This window comes from Budorcas taxicolor, chromosome 20, assembly GCF_023091745.1.
Source record: "Budorcas taxicolor isolate Tak-1 chromosome 20, Takin1.1, whole genome shotgun sequence".
Taxonomy (NCBI): Eukaryota; Metazoa; Chordata; class Mammalia; order Artiodactyla; family Bovidae; genus Budorcas; species Budorcas taxicolor.
In genome coordinates this window covers 45,422,787-45,448,611 of record NC_068929.1, presented here as the reverse complement: position 1 = coordinate 45,448,611, position 25,825 = coordinate 45,422,787, and the positions used below count along the sequence as shown (strand labels likewise).

General features: G+C 40.3%; 1 protein-coding gene across 1 annotated transcript in view; it reads right to left on the bottom strand.

Annotated features, from left to right (window-relative positions):
* Window positions 1–516: 516 nt before the first annotated feature.
* Window positions 517–25,825, bottom strand: part of DROSHA (drosha ribonuclease III) — a 119,483-nt gene continuing 94,174 nt past the window's right edge. The window contains exons 25-33 of the mRNA XM_052659038.1: window positions 23,382–23,426; window positions 21,730–21,887; window positions 20,237–20,342; window positions 9,210–9,351; window positions 7,711–7,793; window positions 7,515–7,618; window positions 5,278–5,370; window positions 4,387–4,433; window positions 517–808 (exon numbers count right to left, since the gene is read on the bottom strand). Of these exons, the coding sequence (XP_052514998.1) occupies window positions 678–808; window positions 4,387–4,433; window positions 5,278–5,370; window positions 7,515–7,618; window positions 7,711–7,793; window positions 9,210–9,351; window positions 20,237–20,342; window positions 21,730–21,887; window positions 23,382–23,426 (909 nt within the window). The 3' untranslated portion in view covers window positions 517–677. The remainder of the gene's footprint in view (window positions 809–4,386; window positions 4,434–5,277; window positions 5,371–7,514; window positions 7,619–7,710; window positions 7,794–9,209; window positions 9,352–20,236; window positions 20,343–21,729; window positions 21,888–23,381; window positions 23,427–25,825) is intronic.

Below are 25,825 nucleotides of genomic sequence, written 5' to 3'. Positions count from 1 at the left end.
CTAAAAGGGTCCACTGACCCCAGGGTAAGAGCACCTGGTTTAAAGTGTCATCTGGCTTGGAATCATGATTTCTCCTGATTCTAGTGATTCAAGGAACATATGTGACTCAAATATCAGTCTTTCCCCCTTCCATTAGCCAGTTAAATGTTAAAGGGATTCCTTCTACAAAGGACTCACTGGTTAGTAAGGGTAAGCATCATGTTTGCAGCTGAGGACCTGATAAACACCAAGATGAAAGCTGAAAATGGAGATTAATCCAGAGATTTCAAACAGTACAGGTGTTTATAGAGCATAACCCAAATATCTGCTAAAGTGATTTTTTTGCTTATCCACTGAAAGTCTGGAGTCACAGTCTCAGAAAGATAGAAAGAATAGGATCTATTCCACACAGAATATACATTTTTAATTTTATTGTTTAAAAAGCAAAATAACTGGGAATACACACATTTACCCAAGTGAAGTTTTACATTAAATAGAAATCAAACACTTTGTAATAAAGGCCATCCAGATAAAAACCAAATATGAGATCAGTAAAACGAGAATGATGTGACTTTGTGTTTTATTTCAATGGGCAGCCTTCATTCAGCGTCTCCACAAAAACTAGGCTAGGTCTCAATGGGCAGCAGTCACAGTTATTAGGCAAGTAAATACACCACCACTTCCGTCCGTGCCTTCCTTTATTTCTTTATGTCTTCGGTCTCATCTGGCTCTTTCTCTTGATGCTCTCTTTCCCACCTCATTTCTTTTAACTCTTGTCTGTATTTCCGTTCAATGAACCGCTTCTGATGGGCCATCTGGGGAAAGTTATCTGACACAAGGAGATATATTTTACACTTAATAAAGGAGAGCTACCAGTGCACAGGATGATGCAAACTAAACGCAACACACACACACACAAACGTATTTCACAGGAATATAGAGCTGCACTTTGTAAGGCAGAAGAAAAAAAATTGCTCATTTTCTTCCCTTTTTCTTTTATCATTCAGGAACACAATGGAAGTCTAAATCAGCACCTGGTTCTGGATTTCAATGTCTGATGTGAACTCAACCATAAAAGGCACCAGAATACACAGTTGTTAAAACATAGCGTGTGACTTCAGCATGTTTCCAGCTAGGCATTTCAACACAGTTCTCCCAGCAACAAGTGATTTTTAGGGAGAGATTAAGGCTATAGCAAAAATGAGTTGTATATTTTTACAAAGCTTAAACCCAAAACTTCAAACAAATAACAATATTATCACATCATTATTTACCAACAATTTTCCCCTTTCTGAACAGAGGAAAAAGATCAGATGGACAAAAGGACGAGGCCACAACTTAAGTCACCGTTTCTGATAATTCAACCTATGAAGTTTACTCAAGAGACCCAAAGCTTACGAGCAATAGCAACCCAAGTACTGCACTTTCATTTGGTGAAAGGACATGTCACTCAGTAGCACAGTTGAAGCTATATTTAGTTTGATATTTGACCCTGTTCAAGGGTGTTGACAGGGTGGAAATCTTGATTAAGATGTAAAAATTTTACAATTCAGTTGTTATTTGTGATATGTAATGAGTGCAGCAATGGAGTAAGAAACCAAATATGGAACACAAAAGAGTCATCTTATACACTTATTCGACACACACTTCAACAGCACACATCACAAAGGGATGCATGGACAAAAGAGAGTGGCACGAGCTGTCTGGGAACTGGGTGCAGGTCTGTTAGACACAAGAGGGGCTACTTCATATTTAAAAATAAGGAGGGGACATATGTATTCCTGGGGCTTCTCTGGTGGCTCAGAGGTTAAAGCGTCTGCCTGCAACGCAGGAGACCAGAGTTCGGTTCCTGGGTCGGGAAGATCTCCTGGAGAAGGAAATGGCAACTCACTCCAGTACTCTTGCCTGGAGAATCCCATGGACGGAGGAGTCTGGTGGGCTACAGTCCACGGGGTTGCAGAGAGTCAGACACGACTGAGCGATTTCACTTTCATATATATTCCTATGGCTGATTTACGTTGAGTATGGCAGAAACCAACACAATATCGTAAAGCAATTGTCCTCCAATTAAAATCAGATAAATTTTTAAGAAAAGTAAATTTTTAAAAAGTAAAAGAGAATCAGAGAGCATGACATATTTGAGAGAGTGCTTGATTTTGTTACGGATGAAGCATAATAAACATATACAGTATATTCCCAAACCCTCTTTCCTTTTAACACTGTGTCTCCTCTTCGCTCCCGACGGGTGGAAGACAGGGAGCGACAGGGTGGTGGGAAAAGAATATGAAAGGCGAGTAAGGGCCTAAGGGTCAGTGATTGATTTTAAGCAAAAGAGAAACATAAGGGCATCTGAATTTTAGAAATAAAATAGCAGTAAGATCCTATTCTCTAAGTATATTAAATTGATTCCTTATGTACTATATGAAACATGGGTTTCAAATATTAAGAGCATAATCCCACCACTCAGATATAGCCACAGATAAGCTTTTAGAATATATCCTTATAATAAGCGCTTTCCTATGAAGTAAATTTATACCTGACACACACATACACAATGTAAATGTGCACATATATGAATTAGACACACAACCACTTAAAATCATTCCCTGAGCCCAACTTACACTGGCAGAGTATAGCTATAAGCACACTTTGATGGATACACTTTTTTCACTTATTCTAGTAGTATAAGCACTTTCCCATATTATTACTCTTCAAAAATATTTTGATATTACATTTGGACAAAGCTAAGGTTGGCAGACTCCTGTCTATAGGACAAATCTAATCCTCTACCTGTTTTGGTAAATACAGTTTTACTAGAACACAGACACTAGCCATCTGTATTCTACCTGAGTCTATGGGCCACAACATCAGAGCTGTGTAATTGCGATAAGAGTATTTACTATCTGGTCCTTTACAGAAAATGTTCGTCAACCTCTGGGATAATTTATCTAAACATTTCTCTATGTTCAAACACACAGTTTGAAGGACTGATTGATTTTTTTCACTATTATAAATCAACTTGTCACAATCATCATGGTTATGGAAACTTTCACTCATAATGCCAATTGTTTTCTTAGGTTTGACTTCTAGAAAGGAAATCTCTAGGTCAAAGGGTACGGACGTCATTCAGGACCTGACGCATACCAGCAAACTGCTTTCCTGCACTTTAAACTTTTACCTCCTACTAGTTCAGACATATAGGCCAGTCTTAGAATCAGCCATCTCTGCAAGTACTGTTTTATGGCTGAAAGCAAACAAATGAAAACTCCAAAGATTACCTTTAACAATCTTATAGGTGGAAAAATGGGAGTCTCATTTTTATTACAATATGTGACTGTAATAAAATAAATAATAAAATCCATATATATATATAATGGATTTTAAAAGCTCCTCAACAGAGTCAACAAAACTGTTAGTGAAGATTCCATGGACTTGGGAGCCTGAAACACCAGCTTCTATCCCCAGGACTCCCCTCCCCTTGGCCCCCAAGTTCTCATCTGCAGATTTCCGCATGGCTACTTGGCCCTCCTGCCTTTCTTGGAATTTCTCCCAGGCTGAGCATCCAGAGCCTGTTCCCTTCCAGCTTCCCACACTTTGCTCTCGCCCACGCTGAGCTGGCAGCTGAAGCCTGATGGAACTGCACTGTCAGGTTCTGCCCACAGGTTTTGCTGGGCGGCACGATATACCTTAGAAGATAACTTTCTTGCGCTTAAGCCTTCAATTTACAGAAGACTCTGCAGTTCCCTACAGGGTCAATTATGTAATTTAAGTGTCTTCAACCCAGCTATCCTACCCTTGGGAATCCATCCCCCGGAACTAAAAGCACCAATATAGAGACTTTTAGTATCAACAGTGATAAAAAGACAGAAACAGTATCCACCAAAATTTTTAAAAGCTGAATAAAATTCGGCATATCCACAGTGTGAAATATGATGCAGCCCTTAAGAAAGAATGAATTGGAGCCACTATGACCTGGAGGGCTGCCCGTGATGTATTATCTAGCAAGAAAAGATGGATGCAGAGAAGTACGTAAATATCCCACTTTAATTAAACAGTGGCCAAACGCCAAAAAGAAAAAACCTTCACAGGTTTAAGATTTTAGAACTATAGAGAAATATATAGAATGAAATATCCTAAGTCACTCACATGGGTTACCTGTGCTGAGAGTGGGACTCTATGCAAAATAGGAAAATGAAAATCAAAAAGCATTTGGGAATACTTTTTTAAAAATTATAAGCCTATTTTATACATATCTTACATTATACTACACTCTGTGCGGAGAATAATTATGAAGAAAAGAAGATCACATTTTATCAGTACTTACCATTTTTCTACTTTCCCATTTTCTATCCATAAAACACTCATTACATTATGAACATATAATTATAGAAAAAGAGATAGGCTTACATTTTTCAAGTGCATCCATTGCTGCTCCCATTTCTGCTTGCTGAATACTATTAAACAAAATGAAGACAAGGTACACTTTAAAGACTTTTTTTTCCCCAAAACACAAAATATGGCTCCGATTTATTCAGGCTAGTTTTCATGTTTGGTGCATACAATTTTATCTGATTATCTCTACTGTCACATACTGAATTGCACAGATAGGAATATACACCAGGGCATGCAGAAATGTCATTTATCTGTACAAAGCCTGTTTAAGTTATTCGTTCCACACTTTCAACAGTGCAATAAAACGCCTTCCACTTATATTAGGTCTGAAGTACTTCTTACTTAAATTTAAACATCCTCAGTGTAAAGTTTAAGAGGCAAAGAGTAAAAAAATACACATACAGACAGACTTCAAATCACTTCTCAGTTTAAGATATAAATTGGAAGGTTCAAAGAAAGGTGATAACATATGAAATTCTTTTTACCTGAAGATGTGAGCATTTCCACAAAGCTCAAGTGAATAGTAATAAGAGATCAAGTGTCTAACGGCTGTGTCACGCACGGCATGTTTCATAAAATGCTTGCAGCAGTGAACAGACCTTACCTGTGTGCCCTCGCAGTGAACAGACCTTACCTGTGTGCCCTCCTGCTAGTGTGGTTTTCTCTAGGCAGCCAAAGACCTTTATGCAATGGCATTCCCACTGCTCAAGGCCAATTCTCAAGTCTGGGGCTGAGTTTGGTGGGGATATTAAGCCTTGAGAGTCACTTTGCTACTACCCTTGAACACTCTATACTCTAAGTTCAAAAAGACAGGCTGCAGAGTTTGGAAATACCAAGCAGATATTAATACTTCTCAGACACACAGGATGTTCATTTGAAGAAACTTAAAGTATCGTCCTCTCATACCTTGGTCCTTTCCCACAGCCAATTCTTTCTCCCTTGAAGTAGACAGCCACAGTGTAGGTCCTCGCATGGGATGGCCCCACTGTCTGCAGAGTCCTGAAAGGAAAAGGAAAGAGTAGTAATTATGTAAAGTGCTACTTAACTGTTACTGCTCATACATAACTCCACGAAAAATCATGTGACTTACTACTGAGAGAGAGGAAGGCAAAAATAACAAGAAAATTAAAGGAGTACAGTTTTGATTTGCTAATATGACAAATATAGACAGCTTTGAAGTAGGAAATTTTTCAAATTCTATAGTGAATTTTGTGTGTGTGTGTGTGTATATATATCTTCAAACCATTATGAACAGTATCTGAAGGCAAACAGTAAAGTATAAAATATTTTTAAATAATTTCAAAGTGTTATTCCAAGTATAAAATTAAAGTTAGCCACTTCAGTCTGTTCATTGTATTTCAGTGCTAATCACACAGCGAAAAATCACAAATATTTGGGTAATACACTGCAAGCCCCGTCTGAATAGTATCACATCCTTTATGGATTCTTTCTAATGAAAAATCAGAGATCATCTCAAAGGTATGTTATAATCAGAGTACACAACACAACTGCCAAAAAACAAAACACCGGGTACTCTGGATATTAATGACAGGGTGCAGATTTCAAGTGTGGTAAAACTGATAACTTCATGGAAAAGGGAAATTAAAAGTAGCCGGCAAAGATAATGGGATGAACACAGTAATCTTGAAAAAAAACCATGTAAAACAACCCCATCATCTTGATAAAAAAGAGCAAGCTCGTCGCACGCTTTCACGGGGGAATTTATGAGAGGGGGGCAGTCATTTCCTTTGTCTGTACTCACTGGGATGAAAGTACATGGACGGCTTCTTAAAGGCAGCGCTTATTATAGGAATCATGCCTGCACCAAGAGCAGTTTATCACCCTCATTTCACTTACTGAACTTTAATTATCACTTTGATGAGGAGATACTTTGAGCCTTTCACGTAGTACAGTCTGGATGTTCATTATGCTTATTAGACACATATTAAAGTGCTATTTCTAAACATTTGGGGTTTTCTCCCAATAAATAAAGGAAACATTGTTCAGCAGTGACAGCTTCTTGGGACAATTTATAGCAGCCTGCTGTGGGGTGACTCAACCTTTTCTTGGCCTCAGTTTTTCTTTTAGTGAAAAAGCCTATAACGTGTTGTGACTATTAAATAAAAACATAAAAAAGGATTTAAAATTCCCGGCTGCCACTCTGGTGTTTTCCCTTGAGTACTGTGAAGTCTGAGAAAGTCCACAGGATTGGGGGGGGGGTGGGGGTGGAGGGGGGGAGGTGGTAGTGAGGCTTTTATTTCATATGAAACACACAAATGTGTATACTTGTACGCATGTGTGAACAGAGACAGGGGTAACCCAGTACTAAAGGTAGATATTTAAACATCCTTAAAAACACATATCCAGACCATACCTTGAGAGGCAACCCACTTATTTTGATAATCCCTCCCTTTTATAATTCCTCTTTGAAACCAGCTTCTGAAACCACCTTCTGAGTGTCTCAAGCTAATTACTCAACTTCAGAGTCAAACCTCCCGTTTTCATCAAAACCGGTGTTATGTGTGTAGCAACCTGCATTTCCTTTGAATGACTTTTGGCTACTCCTCAAAGGATAAAGCTGTGTCACTAAAGATATTCAAATGTACACAGCAGCTTTTGGTACACATCCTGGAAAGAAAAGTTCCAAATATTTGAATAACACAGCCGTGGTGAAGAACTGCCTGGCTTCCTACAGTGACTGTCTGTCAGGCAATTGGAACAGATGCCAGCAGGGCTTCAGAAGGAGAGACACCCAAGTACAGTTACAAATAAACAAGCACAGGCCGCCTAGTCTAGGTGTGCAGGCAGCATGGGTTATAAGAAATAAGAAGACAAACATAAGAATGTATATAAAAACAATTTAACCCAAATTTCTCTTATCTTGATCTCATCTTTCTCCCAGGGAGCAGTTCACCGTATTTTAGACATGAAGAAAGCACAGATAATCAAATGTGACCCACTTACTTAGAGCAAAAAGACTGAGAGGCCCAGAGAGTTTCAGTGCTGGGCCCAGTCAGAGTCACGAAGCCTCCCCCCAGGGCTCTCATCACCACTGCCGCACAGCAGTGAGCTCTTCCTCCTGGCACACGGTGGGTTATTCTAGGCTTCCCGGGTCCAACAGCCTGCGGGCAGCACATACTCACTTGTACAGCGGAATGTCTGGTTCTTTTCCTTCTGTCCTAAGAGTCAGGCAGCACTGCTGAAGCTGGGACTTGGGGTCGTTCCAATCCTGATTCAAAATGAATTCCTGGAGCAAGTCCCCCAAACAGTACTTAGTAAAGGATTCCAGAATCACCAAGCATAGAGCAAACAACTAATTTAAATTTTATATGAGCTTACTTTTAATCGTGGAAAGAAACAAACATTCATGAAAGTATGAACGTATTCCAAGTCTTTATCAATGTACAGCGCTGCAATAAACGCTGAAAAAGAGAAAGGGTAACATAAGCCCCCATGCACTGCCATTTACTAGAAAGAGTATAAGACCGAGCCTTTTAAGAAACATTTCAATAAGGTTTTCACCTTCCAAGCCCCCTCTTTATTTTTTAGCATTACCATTTCATCTTGCTTCAAACAAGAACTGCTCTTTATCACTAATATTAGAAACAGCAATAGAGATGTGTGATTAAGATGCAAAAACCACAAAGACCAAATTACATTTGTCTGAGGGCTAAATGAACAATTAGTTAGAACGATACACAAAATGCTGCTGTATATAGCAGGGGAAGAATGACATCAGGGAATGCAACCATGTTAGGATCAAATAAATCAAAATAAAACTTGAAGATCATACAAGGCCAGAACAAGCACATCCGAAGGCCTGCTACTCTTAACACCAATCTTGAGGCCACCCATTGACAGGGGCTGTGTCACATTTCATGAACAGAAATGGGACCATCTATGGATTCAATCTGCCAAAACGGAGGAAAAATAAATACTGGGCTTAATGACAATATAACCAAATTTGTATTAATAAATGGTGACCCCAAAGACAACTTCATTATAAAGGTTATCTCAAACATGTAAACAAATGATGAGTTTTTTAAAGAAGGAGTTAAAAATAGCTTCTGTTGAGCAAAAACAAAGGCTACTGAGACTGATCACTCAACTTAATTTTTTTGTACTTTAAATGTTGTTACTTTTCTTTAACTGAAAAAGAGATTCTTTTAAGTTCCTTAGTCAGACTGCCTTTACACTTTGTAAATCAGCTGATTTGCATGGTAGACTTTAATATTTGTGTATAACTGCAGTTGTCAAAAATACCATAATATTAAATTTTAAAAAAAGGTTCCAAGGCCCAGTGAATGGCCCACTTAAAGTAGTATTAGAAACAATAAAATTGCGCTTATAATCCTTTAATTAGCTTAACAGGATTACTTATAATGCTACTAGACCATATCAGAAACTGTAAAAGATGACAATGTTGTCCATAGAGCTTTGAGTTCATTCACAATAGATAATAATTCTAGTATTCAGTGAATAAATTACCTTCTTTCCTCTATGCCCATATCTAAAGGTTGCTGGTGGCAAAAAAAACAGCTATGATTCACTATTACCGGTCTTCACATTCTGCTACTGTTTCACACAAAGAGATTTGATGGCTAAGCTTTAGGTCGGAGGGGTGTGGGGGTGGGGGCACCAGTGAACACAGATGGAACATAAATCCATTATTCACATGTTTTAATTCCAAATTATTCTCTTTCAAACAAGCTTTGGAGAGAAGCATAAATCAAAATTAAAACAGAAGAGAGGTTTCTTTAGTCAGAATGTCGTAACAATGAGAAGTGGCAGACTTTGAATCTGCAGGTTAAGAGAACAGCTTTCTCTGTAGGACTCACATTCCAAAAGGTCAGCCAAGGTCTTGGTTCTCAGGGCGACAGGTCTTTTGGTCTTGTCGTTGGTGATGGCGTATTCCTGCATGCCCAGTTCCTCTGCCACCTTGGCCTGAGTTCTGTTATTCACCAAAGAGCTTCGCAACAGCTGGCCAAACAGAATTGGGATACATTTAGAAACCATTTCATTCTGGTCTCTCTCTTGTTCTTGAGTTGGGTCCAATCACCCTAGACCATCTCACTGACAGGGACAGCTAGGCAAGCAATGGCTTATGTTTTCAACCACCACCCTCAGGCGGCAGTGACAACCTCAACGTGCTTCCAGCTTCTTAATAACTTCCTCTGCTCCTGAATTTTACCTAACTGACCTTTAAATAGTTCATTTAGTTGTTTAGTAGCAGGGAGCAGTCTTGAGGGAGAGCCAGTGGATAGTAAAGGTCAAAGATTCCATTAAGTTTAATGTTACTAAAAGAAGGAACATTAAAACTAGTGAGAATCAACTTATTGAAGCATAATTTACATCCAACAAAATACACCCATTTTAAGTATAGTTAAATGAGTTCTGACAAGCTTCTACATTTCCATCACCCAAACAAGTGCCCTGGCCCCTTGGTGATCAATCAATCCAATCCATCTACCACCAGGCAAACTTGACTGCTTTCTGTCACTGCACACGAGTTTTAAAGGAGCACTCTTTAAAAGTCAAAAATAAACTTCATGTTGTACAGCACTGATGCTAATTTTGATAATACAGGAATTGTGGAAGTGATGCTTTGGTATTAATTCAAATATTTAAATTATTACTTTACATTGTTACTTTTATTCTTTTAAAGATTTACATTTACTTTTGTTCTTTTAAAGATTTATACTATATATCCTGACTCACAGTTGTTCAAGCTGAGATCCTTTATTTTTAATCAAATTAATACATAATTTTCATATTTCAACTTCAGGAATGCCAAACAAAAATTTATACTAGGAATTTCAGTCAGCTAGGAATCCTCTAAGGACTATCTAAGCAGTAGCATTAAACAGTGCGTGAAAACTGTACAACCAGTCCATAGTAGAGGTGCCCATTAAACAAGCGTGCCGTAGGAATTTAACAGTCACTGATCACTCACTAGGGGAAGGTGGGGAGGGAGGCCGGGGAAAGTGGATAGACACAGAGATGAGAACTCACCAAACACAAGCTTAAAGTTATCATCCCCAATCTGTAAGATCTGGGGAAATAATGTACCTAAAACTTGAAGTTTTTCTTACAAAGATAAAACAAACCCGTGGTCTAGTACAATTCCTGCTAAGGAATCCCTGATGCCAGGGCCAAGGCACAGGAAGCAGCTGCGAGTGATGCTGGTATTATAGCCCCTGCCGTTCCACGTCGCAATTGCTTATTAGATGCAAGTTTTATGCTCTGTGGCTCCATAGTGTCAACTGAGCTTATGAAAATCAAGATTTATTCTCAATGCCTGAGACTGCATCCTTGACAACAGATAAATAAGAAACAATATGTTCTTAATTTGTCTGACAATGATTCATGAAGCAGAAACACAACTTGATCTTCATAAGCCATGCTTGCTGTTGAGTTACAGACTCTTATTATTCTTTGCTTGTCTCTGTTCCTTTCCTTCGATCTCCCCCTAACTCTATCTTTTCTTCAACACAGTGTTTCATTAAAATTAATATCTACAGAGAAGTTCAAAATTAAAAAGGCCTAGCAAAATAACATTCAAAGATGACAGGATCAGGGAATTCCCTGGTGGTCCAGCAGTTAAGACTCGGTGCATTCACTGCAGTCGCCCCAAGTTCGATCCTTGGTCAGGGAACTAAGAAATCGCAATTTGCACGGCATGGCCAAAAACAAAAACACAACCAATAGGGTTGTGTGCCCACTAGTCTAAAACCTGAGCTGGAAAGGAGACATCTTTTTTAGTTTGGATTTATAGTGGGGGAGGTTCACACAGTAGAGGCTGTTGGAGAACAGGAGGGTTATTTTGAGAATATAGCTATGCTCAGCGAGCTGGGTTCTCAGTATATGCTTTTGGTGAGAGGAGAAAACTCTAATATGGGCTGTGTGTATGGAGATTTCATGCCTTAGAATCAACAAGCCTGATGTACACACATATGAGCACACAAATCATAACACATCACTGATTACTGGGCCCAGCTGCTGCCTTTCGGTGTCAGGGCTCCTCATTCAGTGCCGCACAGTGATGCTGTCAGTGAGGATGGAAACAGAAATGCTACCAGTCAGAAACACTACCAGTTTTATTTAAGATACACCCTGACGGGCCTTAAAGCACCAACCGGTGGCCAGCAGGAAGTGAGATCTTTCAGTTCTTGCCAAAACGTAGAGCCGGAACCAAAAGCCAGGGGTGGGGAGAAGGAAGATATAAATCATCCACACTTTTAGAGTCAGTTTATATGTAGAAGAAGAGATGAAAAGAGGTAAGGTCTTGCTCTTTACTCAAACAAGAAAGTCTGAAGAAAGGCAGTTCTTTAAATGACAACCTTCATCCCTGGCCTTTGCTGAACTGTATTTCAGAATAAATCACGCTGTTTGCCAATGAGTGAGATCAGGAGGGGATCACAAGGCAAAAAGCTACCAAAATATGGTCGTTCAGAGCAACAGTTGTGGAGGCGGGTGCTAGGCTAGGCCCCGCACTGCCAGCTGAAGATCCTGAGATGACCAGCATCCCGTGGCTGCCCTCCGAGAGCTGCTCGTCTCCAAGGGAAGCTGCACACAAGGTGGCCAAGGTGAGAGCACGGGCCACAGCGCACACATGCACTCCGCCCCAACCAGGTCTTCCAAAGGGGGGAACCTGACCCCAGAGCAGCAACATTTCAGAGGCTTGTTGATCTGGCTGTTGCATCAGAATCATTAGGTAGTTCTGACACACTGGTACTTAGGCCTCTTTCCAAGAGGCAAGGAATTAGAATTTCAGGACATGTACATTTAAAAAAATTTCAGGTAGGTGGACTCTGATGAATATTATAGAGTCAGAACTGAAAAGAATGAATCTGCCAGTGGTAGAAGAATGGGTGCTATGGTATGAATGTTTGAGTTGCCCCCAAATTCAAATGCTGAAATCCTAAAGATGATGGTATCAGGAGGTGACTGAGTCATGAGGGTGGACCCCTCATGAATGGGATCTGCGCCCTTATAAAAGAAGCCCCATACTGATCGCTAGCCCCTTCCACCCTGTGAGGAGGGTACAGTGAGAAGTCTGTGAGCCAGAAAAGAGCCCTCACCTGACCATGCTGGCACCCTGACGTCAGACTCTAGATCTCCAGAACTGCGAGCAATACATTTCCGCTATTCATACGCCATCCTGTCTGTGGTACTTTGCTATAGCAGCTGGAATAGACTAAGACAGTATGAAAGGGTTTTCCAGGAAGAGGAAACAGCTCATTCAAGAGCAAGGAGCCATGATACAGAAAGATGACTACTGGCTGGAACTGGAAGAGAAACCTCAGCCTGGTGGGGAGGAGCTGATGCAGGTGAGTGAGGCTGCCTAGCCTCTGGGCAGCGAGAGCTGGCTGACAGGGCAGAGAAAGTCTGGCAGCTGAGGTAAAGAGGTCTGTCTTTCCTGTAAGGGAAGAGGAATCCCAAAAGGTATCAAATGGGAGCAGTGGCAAGGTAGTCTTCTGATTTTAGAAAGACTATTTTGGTAGGTGGGTTTGGATGGGGTAAGACACAAGGTTTGCAGATCCTGACGCTATAAACTACTATTTTACAAAGAAGGAAAATTTTAGTAGAAATCTAGAAAACAAACATGAAGCACCCAAGTAAGCATGAGATACTTATTAGAATGTTTTGCAAACAGTGCCTTGAGTTAGATGTACTGGGTTGGCCAAAAAATTTGTTCAGGTTTTTCTGTAACATCTTACAGAAAAACACGAATGAACTTTCTGGCCAACCCAATACTTGTAAAAAAGCAAATGATTTGGCGCCAAGCTGCCTAGGTGCAAACTGTGGCTCTACCACTTCCTCGCTAAGTGATCCTGTATAAGTTACTAAATCTCTCTGAGGCTCGGTTTCCACATCCATTAAACAGAGAAAAGAGTACCTACCTCACAGGGATGTAAGGAGGATTACAGTGAATGCGTATACACTCTAAGTACAATGACTGACACATAACAAACACACTGAAACACTAGCTGCTGTTGTTTGGCACTGCCATCATCAGCCAAGACAGGCTTAACTCTGGTTATGGGGAAAAGGTTATAGAAAGTTCTAGGAACTCCTTTGGATTTGTTTTCAATGCAAATATTCTGGACACCTGTTCACTGTCTTCAAAGCTCTCCATTTTACTAAGTCTTACCTGTCCTTAACAACTTTTTTAAAAAACACTGCCTTACCCCCACCCACCAAAAAAAAAAAGATAAAATTTAATTTGCAATTACCGGGGAAAAAAAAGGAAAGCTGTACTAAGGGCTCACTATAAAGCTGAGAGGAAGACTGCTGAGTTCCTGAAGCAATGGCAAGGATCAACAAATTGCAAATTGTGATTTTGAGGATCCAGGATGTTTCCTATTATCTCAACACAGCAGTCTTTCCAAATTCAAATTTTACTAAGAAAAAGGTTTACTGGTTTAAAATAAGCAAAGAAACACTCTGGCACTCTTCCTTCAACTTCTACTCTTGATTCGAAAGAGAAAAACCACAGCTGTGGGACATGAGCTACCGAAGAGGGCCCCCTAGTGAAAACAGGAGAGTCTGACTAATTATCCTGAAGACTTTCATGTAAGAGCATGGGGTGAAAGACAAACGTGTTATTAAAAACGACAGTGATGTGCCTCACGGGTCTCTCATACCAAGAGTGGTGGCCAGATGGCCTCCGTTTCCCGTGAGAACCGAAGAAAAGGTAGGCAAATGCTAGCAGCCAGAGGTCAGCGCCACACAGCCAGTTTACAAGTGACGGAGAAGTTCTCAAACAGGGGCTGTGGAATCTGCCCCCTCAGAGATCCGTCAGCTCAGACACCTGTTCTTCTGATTCATGCCTCGTGCTGTCTGGAGGCAGCAGGAAAGGATTAGATCAAGGCTTCCCAAAGTTTATCTGTAACCCTCGCTTTCTCATTGTCCCAATCATTCCTCTGTTTCATTTTGTTTTTCTTCTTTTTCTTTCTTTAATCTTTTGGCCACACCACAAGGCACAGGGGAGAATCTTAGTTCCCCGACCAGGGATCAAACCTGTGCTGCCCTGCACTGGAAGCATGGAGTCTTAACCACTGGACCACCAGGGAAGTCCCCTCCAAATCATTCCTCTAAAAATAAAAATTTCAAGATACAAATGAACTTACCTACAAAACAGAAAACAACTCACAGACTTAGAGAACGAACTTATGAGTGCTGGGGAGCAGAACAGGAGAAGGAATAGTTAGGGAGTCTGGGATGGACATGTACACACTGCTGTATTTAAAATGGGTAACGGATGGACCTACTGTAAGACCTACTGTGCAGCTCAGGGAACTCTGCTCAATGATACGTGGCAGCCTGGATGGGAGGGGAGTTTGGGGGAGAATGAATACACATATATGTATGCCTGAGTCCCCTCAGTGTTCACCTCAAATTATCACAACATTGTTAATCAGCTATATCCCAATACAAAATAAAAAGTAAAAAAAAACAACAACTTAAAAAATAAATAAAAACAAACATTTCTGCAAGTTCATCTTGCTTGTGGATACTGACACGGGGCACAGCGCACACTGTGGCCATGAGGCTGACAAGCATCTTCAGCTCTGTCCTTTGTAGTAAAGGCTGAGACAGAGGAAGGAAATAGACACAAAAACTCGTATGCAAATATTAAAAAGTTGCCAGTGTGACAAGAAAGTCACATTCTTGTCTGAGTAAGTGCTCTTTGAGACTCCCCCCGCCCCTCACTATTTACCACCTCACTATTTACCCTGACTCTACTGAGTAGGTTCTACCCTCAAAGGCCAAAAGTTCTATGAAATAGAACCTCCTTCCTCTACATCCCCATTCAAACTCTGTCATCCCCGGACAACTGCATAACCCTGACATTCCTTCCCAAACAGGCCTGCTTAAACACCCAACTTACAGAACACTCTGTTTTCCCCCATCAACATTCAGAACTTGAAAACTGCAATTTCATTTGCTCAACTGTCCTTAGTCTCTATGAAACAAGTATGCACGGGAATAGCTCTGCAGCACACAACGCCTCCCTGCAGTTGTGTGCTCTTTAATCACAATAATGATTTTTAGCCATCCTTTCCCTGCCTCCCACCCAGCCAAATGCAACTGCAATAAGCAATCCTTCACAAATTTTAAATTACTTTTAACCCTTAGACATTCATAAATTAAGTTTTTGGCTTCTTTCCTTACACATAAAACATGCTATTTCTCTCCAATGCCACTTCCACTTCCCTCTCTATATGAGTTATCCATCCACAAAACTCTCATTCTTCTACTTATCAAATATGTATTGAGAGCTCACATATGCCAGACACTGCAGGGCATACAGTGATAAATAAAAATATGTTCTCACATAACTTTCAGGCTTGTGGGACAGGCAAACTCAAAAAATAAGTGTCAAGAAGGAGAAGAACATGGGGAGTTGACTAGAGGGTTCCCCTTGCATGCAGCAGTCATGCCAGAACTGACATCTCAGGCAGAGGAGGAGCTAGCAGGCAGCTGAGAAGAAGGGCTTGAAGGAGAATGGTCTCCAGGTAGAACGAACCCCATGGCAAGAGAGAGCCTAGAGGAACACAAAGCAGGCAGGTGAAAAGGTGCAGAGTGAGAGGACAAAAATGTGACGTGAGGTCAGGCAGGCGGATCGGCTTGTTCTTTAGTCACTCTCCAAAGAGCAGATGAAGAGCGTTAGAGCGGACTATGGTGATCATTCACTCAGCCTATCTGCTGAGCACAGACACGCCAGGACTGTTCAAACACCCAGGGAATTAGGGATGAAGGAAAGAGACAAAATACCTACCCTCGTGGAGTTTACACTCTCATGAGAGATCACAGACAGTGAACAAGTAAAACATATAGTCTGTACTAAGGAAGAGAAGGAAGGAGAAAATGGGAGGTGAGATTTTAGACAGGAGGAGGGGAGCTAAGGATGAGGAAAAGAGGTCACTATTCAAGCAGAGTGAGTGAAAGAAGGCCTCACTGGTGATGACATGTGAACAGAGGGAGGGATCTGGCATAGCATGTGCAAAGGCCAGCTTAGTGTCCTGCAGGAATCTCACAGAGGCTAAAGTGAAGTGTCTAGGAGAAAAAGTTAGAGATGGTAGCAGGAAGGGTCTTGTAGGTAACAACACTATCTTTTACCCTTGAGATGAGGTATTTTCAAAAAGTTTTGCCCAGAGAAGATTTTAATCTGATGTCTCTTTAAAAACGATCCCTTGAGATGATGTGCTGAACACAGACAGAGGGTTGGGGAAAGACGGACCAGTTGGGAGGCTATGGTTGTCATTTAAGGTAAAGATAATCATGGTCCAGACCAAGGTGGTTTAACAGTGAAGCTGGTGAAAAGTAGTCATGTTTGAGACAAACTTTTAAGGTAAAATCAACAAGCTATGCTAATGGGTAGGAGGTGTTAGCACGAGACAGAGAAGAGTTAAGACAACTCCAAGGTTTCTAACCTGAGCAACTAGAACAGAATGGTCTTTACTGACATGGAAAACACCAAGGTTTGGGGGTAGAAATCAGTTTTGTTTTGGCCATGATAGGTTTGAGCTGCCTGATAGAAATCGATCGATCTAGAGATCGCTGTGGATCTATATAACCAAGTACATCTACAGATATGTAGACATATGAGTTTGGAGTTAGGGGGACAAGTAAGGGCTCAAGACACGAAACCAGAAGTAACGTATAGACAGACTCATGGAGAGGAAGTCAACAGAAAAGAGACGAGGCCTGAGAACGGGGGCACTCCAATATTGAGAGGTCAGGGAAGTGAAGAGGAACAACCAAAATGGACTAAAGATGAATGGCCGCTGTGGACACAACAGACGTATTGTGAAGACGCCACAGGCCGAAGCAGGTAACCTGGCCTGTGTGGAGAGGTTCAGGAAAGTCAGTGTAGGAAGCCATAACCCGTAACGCAGTCCAACAGGCCTGAAACCTGAGACAATGTCCCCCATGGGAGAGTACAAAAATGCCCACAGGAGCGGCAAGACCAGCTTTTTCAATAGTAACACACATCTCAGGGAGAAATCTGAACCAGCTGCCTTGCCTACTGCTTTGGATAAGCACAACGCTAAGATTCCTATCCTCTGCAATGTATAGTAAATGCCACCCCCTCTCACTGGATCTCTCTGTCAATCATATTCCTGTAACACTGTGGCAGCTGTGCAGAAACTACTGCCATGGTCCAGGTGATGGTACAAGATCTGAGTAATGAAGATGAGGTAGCTACTCCAGCAGTAATGTGGTCAAAACTTGTGAATGGTCTATGCTGGAGGGAAGGGAAGAAGCAAAGATGACTCCTAGGCTTCTGACTTGCCACACTGGATGGGTGATGGTGCCCTTCAATTACTCAAGAAATAACTGGAAGAGGACCCAAATTTCAAGTTCAGCCTTGGATACACAGAGATGATGAGCAGGCAGCTGACACTGAAGCTCAGAAATGAGATGGGATTGAAGAAATCCATTCAGAAGTCTGCCTACAGCAGGAAACTAATGTTATGTTTATAAAGAATGCCTATAAGAGACTCAAGTAAGAAGAGGAAATGCCTAGGAGCGAGCTTTGTGCATCCTGGAATATTCACCAGCTCTACAGAATAGGCTGAGCCTCAAAGCTACTCTTGAGAAAGAGTAGCTCAAGAGCGAGAGGAAAACCAGGAATGTGAAGCATCACAGAAGCCCATGGGAGACAGTGGTTCAAGGAGGGAGGAAGTACCTACATCAGTGAGACATTAATGAGACACAGTATCTTTTAAAATCTGTATTTCACTGATTTTAGATCATCTTTGTTTTGCCAGCAGATCTGTTGGTCCTGCTGATTTCTACCAAAGCCTTCTGTGAATACAGTTCAAAAAACCCTCCATATCAGAATTTTGTCATTTGTTAGCATCTTTCTAATGAAGTATCCCGAAATTCTCTAATCAAGAGAGCAAGGCTGATGATAAACATATTTCTGATCAAATTAGTTACAGCACTGAAGTCACTTTGTAAAGAACACAAAACTGGAGTCTCCAGCATAGTCGTGCTTTCACCTTTATCCAGACCTGGGCAGGGCTCATGCCTTTCTGAGTCCTGGTTTCAATATCTGTTCAATGTTGGGGGAGGGGTTGGGACATGTGTGCAGTGCCAAGAAGGGAAGCAATACATCTGTCGATCCATACCTTCCTCCTCCACAAAATTCTGGAGAATTTGTGGGAATACAGGGGTAAATGTGTATATTGAAGTCACAAATTTTCAGCAGTGGCCTCTATATGCCCATAAAATGAATGACTGCTTCAAGCCATTTGCTTTAATCTGGCCATTTCTCAGACCAACCAGATACTCTGACAGCTATGAAGTCTATTCCCTAATGGCAGATACAGAACCGAGCCTTTATTGATTCCTGGATGCAGAGAAAGACACTAGATACTAGTTTATTTCTGGTAAATGCTCATATGCTCTTAAGAATTTAATATTAATTCAAAAGGAATTTCTTGTCAATCCAAAAGCAGTTAATTGTAAATGGTCATTAAACTGCTAATTTTAAACTAATTTTAAAAGTAAGAGTACTTCTGATTTCCCACAAAATGATACATGGGGCTTAGTAGAAACATAATAAATATTCATTCAATGAATGAATGAAAGGACCATATTTTTTTGGGTTTAGAAATTCTGCTGAAAAATTACATCTAAACATAGTCAAATAATCATATTCTCCCTAAATTCAATATCAGTATCTCTCCCATAAACTATTTCCACGGTTCAGAGTTGCAAAGATAATATCAAATTCTATTCAAAGCAAAACATGCACAGAGCTTGTAGAGATGCAAAGTATGAAAGACTTATTATTTACCTCAAGCGTAATGAAGAATGTCTGTACTCACAAGATGTCTTATGGTGTCTATTATTTTCTTTGCCCAGTAAGGTATTTGCTTTCTCAGTGCCCAGTCCTAGGGGGACTTCTCAAAGGTTATTCCTTGTGCCAGGAGATCACCATCACTGACTTCCAGATAGGTTTTGTTCTCCATTCCAGTTTTATTATTGATTGGTTTCACAGAGTAAAAACCGTACGCAGCAAATAAAAAAACTCGATAAAGTTTTATAAAATGAAACAAAAGTGAGAGGAATGGGAACCATTTCACTTTGTTCATAAATCAAATGTTTTCTCTCAGTGTCCCTTTCAACTCCACACAGTCCAGCCAAACTAGGCTTCTGATCTTTCATGCTGTTCCCTTGTTTCAGCAGTCCTGGTGCGTGTAATGTCTTTGCATAGAAATTTCTTCCCATTAATTCCCAATGGCCAAATCCTACTCATCCTTAAAGGCTCAAACATCATAATAACCATGAAGCCTTCTAGAAACTCCACAGCTAAAAGAAATCTTACTTTACCTAAACAGCACACTTTCCTTGTATAATATTTAATGTAGTTCTCCCTTGTATTTATAGCTACTTATGTATACTTTTTATAGTGTACACGTATGTGTATACACACACACCTTAAACTATACATATATATATACACACACACACACACACACATACATATGTGTATACATATAGAAAGAGAGAGAATTTGTAATTGTTAACTTGCATTTTTAATTTCTTCTAGTAGTTTTTAAACTTCTTATGGACAGACTAGGCATCAAGTAATATTTGCTCCCCCCATGAAGCCTAACTCAGTGTCTTGCACCAAGTAGGCAATCACTAAATAAAGGAGTATAAAATGAGCTCTCATCATATATTGTTTTTGCATACAATTTACATAATGAAACAAAATCATATGATATGCTAAAGTCACCAAGAACTAAGTCACCAATTATATAAGTATATATCTAGTTCTTCAAATCTTCACTTTCTATTACACAGCAAACTGGTTGGAGGAAATGGTTTTACACAAACTTACAGTTAAGTGTCCTTCATGATGATCTGGAAAATGAATGAATAAGTACTCCGTGGCTACCAGCTGCATTATGGAGTCACCAAGGAATTCCATCCTCTGATTGTGGCCTCTGGGGGGAAAAAAACCATCAATGTAAAGAGATCAATGAGCATTTGTAGATTCAAAAACATAGAAAATAAATTTAAGGTATGGTTTTAAAAAGCAATGTGTTCATCTAGCTTAAAGCACAAAACTAAATACAACTCCCCAAAGCCCCTCAACTGAGATCTGAGTCAATATAGGTTCGGTTTCAAAGGAGAGTAAAGTGAGTACTATCTAAGGATTAAACAACTGCTGAAAGAAAGACTGGTAAATAGTACCTGGGCAGAAGCTGGGGAGAATCAACAGAAAAATAAAATACAGTTGAATCCTTGAACAACCTGGGGGTTAAGGGCAGCGACCCCCCAGGCAGTCAAAAATCCAGTTTAACTTTACAGTCAGTCCTCTGTACCATGGTTTGCACCTGCAGATTCAACCAAATGACACCATGCAGCATTATAGCACGTACTTACTGAAAAATATCCACGTGTAAGTGGACCCATGTGGTTCAGACCTACATGATTTAACGGTCAACTGTATAGTACAGACAACAAACTAGTACAATCTTTACACACACAAAATACAGCAAAAAGATCCAAGAATTTTCTATGCTAAATCTTTACCTTTTCATTGAAAAAATAGACTCCAGTTTTCAAATCTGAATTCCAGAATAAGGCCTAAAAAAATCTATGACAAGATTCTTTGGTTTTTTCAGTGTAAAGACAACTGTGAATATCTAATTTGGGGGAAGAAAACCTGATGAGTGTGAGTTAGTTGCTCAGTCGCGTCCTACTCTTTGTGACCCTATGGACTGTAGCCCGCCAGGTTCCTCTGCCTACAGGATTCTCTAGGCAAGAATACTGGAGTGGACTGTCAGGGAAGAAACCCAAAAACTGAATTAAAAAACATGTAAAAAAAAAAAAAACAGTTTTGGTTATTTTATCAGTTATTTCACTAGGTCATATTCAAATCACTCACTTACAGCAGGGACTGGAGGGCCAAATTCACCCTATGGCCTGCTTCAGTAAATCAGGTTTAATTGGGACACAGCATGTTCATTCATTTATACTTTTCCTGTGGCTGCTTTTATGTTACTTTTGTGTTACTTATGTTGCTTTCATGACAGAGTTGAATCATCATGACTGTGACCACCTGGCCTGTCTCTTCATTGGAAAAATTTTTACTTCCTTCACACTTATAATTTATAAAGAAATAAGATTCATGACAATGAGACCAAAAATACTGGATTAGAGCATATGCCCTGGTCTACACCAGTGTCTGACTGCTCATTCATCTGACAATGTGACTTCCTTGGAAATATGTTTGAAACCCCAATTCCTTGAAAGGGCACACAGCAAAGGTTTGGGACTGTGTGTCCAAATGGTCGTGTTAGAACTACAAGAGTATTTCTAACTCACAGGGTCAGATGGTTAAATCCCACAGTTCTCAATGTGAATGCTCTTGCCAAAAGTCGAACATGTGTAAAAATTACTCCAATTGCATCTTCAAATTCAGTAAGTTTCTGTAGAACTGGAGAAGTCTCAATAAGTTGTCGATCAGTATTTGGCTCTTGAAGCTACAAGAAGGAACAAACAAATATCACAGGCAGTTTTTGGTTACAACTGTAATTATCAATTCTAAGTGTTTTGTAAACTTCTTGTTCCCACAGGCAGACATTTCTGAAATGCCAATAAAACATGAAAGCTTCTTTCTCCTCCCTTAGAATGGCAAACAAACCTAACATTTAAAGAAGGCTCAAATAATATTTTCCAACCTTCTATCAGATTTCAAGGCCAAATACTATACACAGATAGTTCAAAATCCTAAGTATTATACTAGCTCTCCAAGGAAGAGGCAAGCTGAAGAACCCCTTCTAGGGAATCTATCTATCTATCTGGTAACCTAGCAGTCCTCAAACTTTAGTACTCATCAAACTCTTGCAGTACTTGTTAAAAGCAGATGGCAAGGCCCTGCACCCAAAGTTTCTTACTCAGTATGACTGGAATAAGGACCAGGAATCTGCCTTTCTGGTAAGTTCCCAGGTAACACAGATGCTGCAGGTATGGGGATCAGCTTTTGAGAATCACTGTGTTGAATAAACCGCTGTGTATCTTCAAGGGGCTAACCTATTTTGGCTAATGATCATTAAACTGGATTCAGCTTACAATGGAGATTATTATATTAATAACACTAGGCAGGTGCTCCACGTAACAATAAGCCTTTAACCACTAGCAGAGAACAAGTATAAAACATCTGAAATGAATATTTTCAGGAACTTTGGGCTAGTTCATATTCATAAAATACTTCTAAAATACTCTGAATTAATGTCACTTGTTACTGTGAAGCCTCTCATAAGAGAGTTCAGCCACTAGTGATGATTATTATATATACATAATATATATATACAAAAATGTATATGTATGAGTATACATATACATGTATATATTTATATATGTCTCCAAGGTAAAATGGTAATAAAAGCAAAGAAGAGTGAGAATTTTTAAAACAACTAGGGGAAAGAGTGTCACCATATATAGATCTTTTAAATTCCAAAATCTTGAATAAAGTCATTATACTCTACTAAAATTTTAATTTACAATGTTTTATGCAATTGAAGTCAAATCTCTGAATTTCAAAGATACAAATTAGGTTGCAATTTAGCAATGTTAATTTAGTATTTGTTCTACTTTGTGATAAGCCCAGGCCTGCTTCCATATTATTTTCCCTATAATAGCAGGCATGTAGACATACTGGAGACAACACTGTCTTGAGTATCACTATCCTAGGGAAGAGAGGGGACAAAACCACAGCCACACAAGCAGCTCTTCCTGCCTTTCGAGCGATGGCAACTCCCAGTGCTTCGCCCACCTCACCCCAGACCATAAAAACACAATGCATGGCCTCGTTTTAGTATTTGTTCCAAAGTTCTCCAGTCTGATACCCCAGCTTAAAGTCATAATGCCACCGAAGGGAATCAAAGGATAAAAGCAGAAGGGGACAAAAGGCAAAGTGAAGCATCGTGAGTACCTGGAGTTACAAAGCTCACTGCAGACAGGAAGGTCACACTTACCTGGAGTGGGTGGAGAGGATAATTGAGCCAGACTTCGCGCAGGTCCTGGAAAATGGAGTGATGCCTTTAATGCTCGAGGGAGTCATTTAACACACTCTAGAGTACTAAATAAAATGCCATTATGTGAAATACTGAACTATTTCAGATGCTGACTCCACTTATTGCAAATTCGATAGTGCTGGCAAATGAATTTTTTAAAAGTGTTTTCACCACTCCAACTGCCTGTAGTGACTCTAATTAGCCTATTAGGCTGGGGAGGAAAAGAGCCACCCCCGCCCCTAGGAGTCAACGACACCTTTTAAAACTAAGTTACACATTCGCTTAACCTAATACAGTGAATTAAGCTGCTGTTTTCATTATATTTTTTAGTTTACCATTCCCCAGAAATGTTCATCGGCTGTGCCTTTTGGAATTAAAACTCATCTCGAATGGTCCTTTACTTGGGCACTAATTCATTATCATCGAGTAACTTTAATATGGGAGTGGAAAACACCCATATCTAGTTCCTAAACTCTTAGATTTGTGAGACCACACTTTTACTGTGGGTCACTACAAATGTATACTTGAAATAAGAGAATAAATAAAAGCATTAATTTTGTAGAAAATCCTAATACACTATTTTATTCACTGAGTTAAATCCAGAGGCATTTATAATAGACCTTCCTCAGGATTAAAGTGTTTTTCCTTCAGTTTTAGACTCTAGGGAGCCTCTAACTGAATCTCCTTTTGGGCCTCAACAACTGGTTTTTGAGATAAATGACAAAATTTTTTAAAGAAAAAAAAATTTTTTTTTAATTTTTGGAGAGGAAAAGCATAGTAAAATGTTTTATGATGTGATACAGATGATGACAAAGGGAAATAAAAATACCTGATAATTTTGTACATCTTGCATATTAAAATATGTCTAGGTTTTGTTTTTGGTATTTTATTTTTGCAAATTTTTAAGTTTAAATATCAAACTGTTCTTTTAAAGCTTTTAAAGAACTTCTCTTAACCAGTTCAATAACCTTTCCCTGGAATTCTCTAGCATAAACTACACTGAATGTCACTCCCTTCCTGTGACTTTCTCAAGTTCTCTCACTGCTTTTTCTCCCCCTGCTATACCTGAAACGGACATGCACTCAACTTCCACCAAGAGCCTGACCTACCCACTACCTGTTCCTCTGGAGTGCCCGCCGCCCCCACTGCTTTAGCTGCTGCCTGTTTAAATCATCTGCTCACCTCTGCTGCAGTTCTCATCCAAGCTACACATCCGTAATTCTAGGCGCCTTAACTGGCGTCTTTTACCTCATATCTAAATGACCAAATCATCACTTTTTACCTTCAACTAGGGATAATGGTGTTCGGAGAAGGCAATGGCACCCCACTCCAGTACTCATGCCTGGAAAATCCTATGGATGGAGGAGCCTGGTGGGCTGCAGTCCATGGGGTCGCTATGAGTCAGATACAACTGAGCGACTTCACTTTCACTTTTCACTTTCATGCACTGGAGAAGGAAACGGCAACCCACTCCAGTATTCTTGCCTGGAGAATCCCAGGGACGGGGGAGCCTGGTGGGCTGCCATCTATGGGGTCGCACAGAGTCGGACACGACTGAAGTGACTTAGCAGCGGCAGGGACGATGGTGTCAGGAAAAGCTGTAGGCTGAGGAGACAGGCTGCCTGATTCAACCCTGATTCCTGTTGGCCAGTTTCTTCACATCCCTTAAGCCGACCTTTCCTCAAGCGGTCGACAAAGATAATCACAGTACCTACTTCAGAGTGTTCTCTGATGCCTCGATGAGCAATGTACTCAAAGCACTGAATCCAGTGGGGCATGCAGGAAACGCCAACATTAACAACAAGGACATCAACAATGACGATAAACAAGTATCTCTTCGGACCAACTCCAATCTCCAAAGCAGGAGATTCTCAAGGACTTCGAGATTCATTTTTCTCCTTTCTCCTATGTCTTTTTCACTCAAAAACACTGACTTCTCCTTTGATGTCTGCTGCCACCCATCTTGTCATAGCTTTAAAACCTCACAACTAGCCGGTTTCAATGGCATCCGTTTCCCTGATTGCACCCTGCACTGAGTGAGATACACTCTGCCGCACCCTGGTGTCAGAGAAATGGAACAGACCTTGCTGGGTTCCCAGCTCTGCTTTCTGTTAGCCCAGGGACCTCGGAGAAAGCCTCTACCTTTAGTTTGCTCTTCTGGAAAATGTTCATCAACTGTTGGGACATTAGTTCATGCAGCATGTTTTTACTGAACATCTGTTAGGTATCAGCTAAGTAAGACATTGAATAAGACACTAGCTCTCTCCTCAAAGGAGCCTACTGGGGAAGAATAAGGGTAAATGAGTACAATTTAATAAACTATGACAAGTTCTATAATGGTGATGTGTATGTTCCAAGTGCTGAGAAGACTCTGCCTGGGGTGTCAGGTTAAGTTTCCAAGAGGA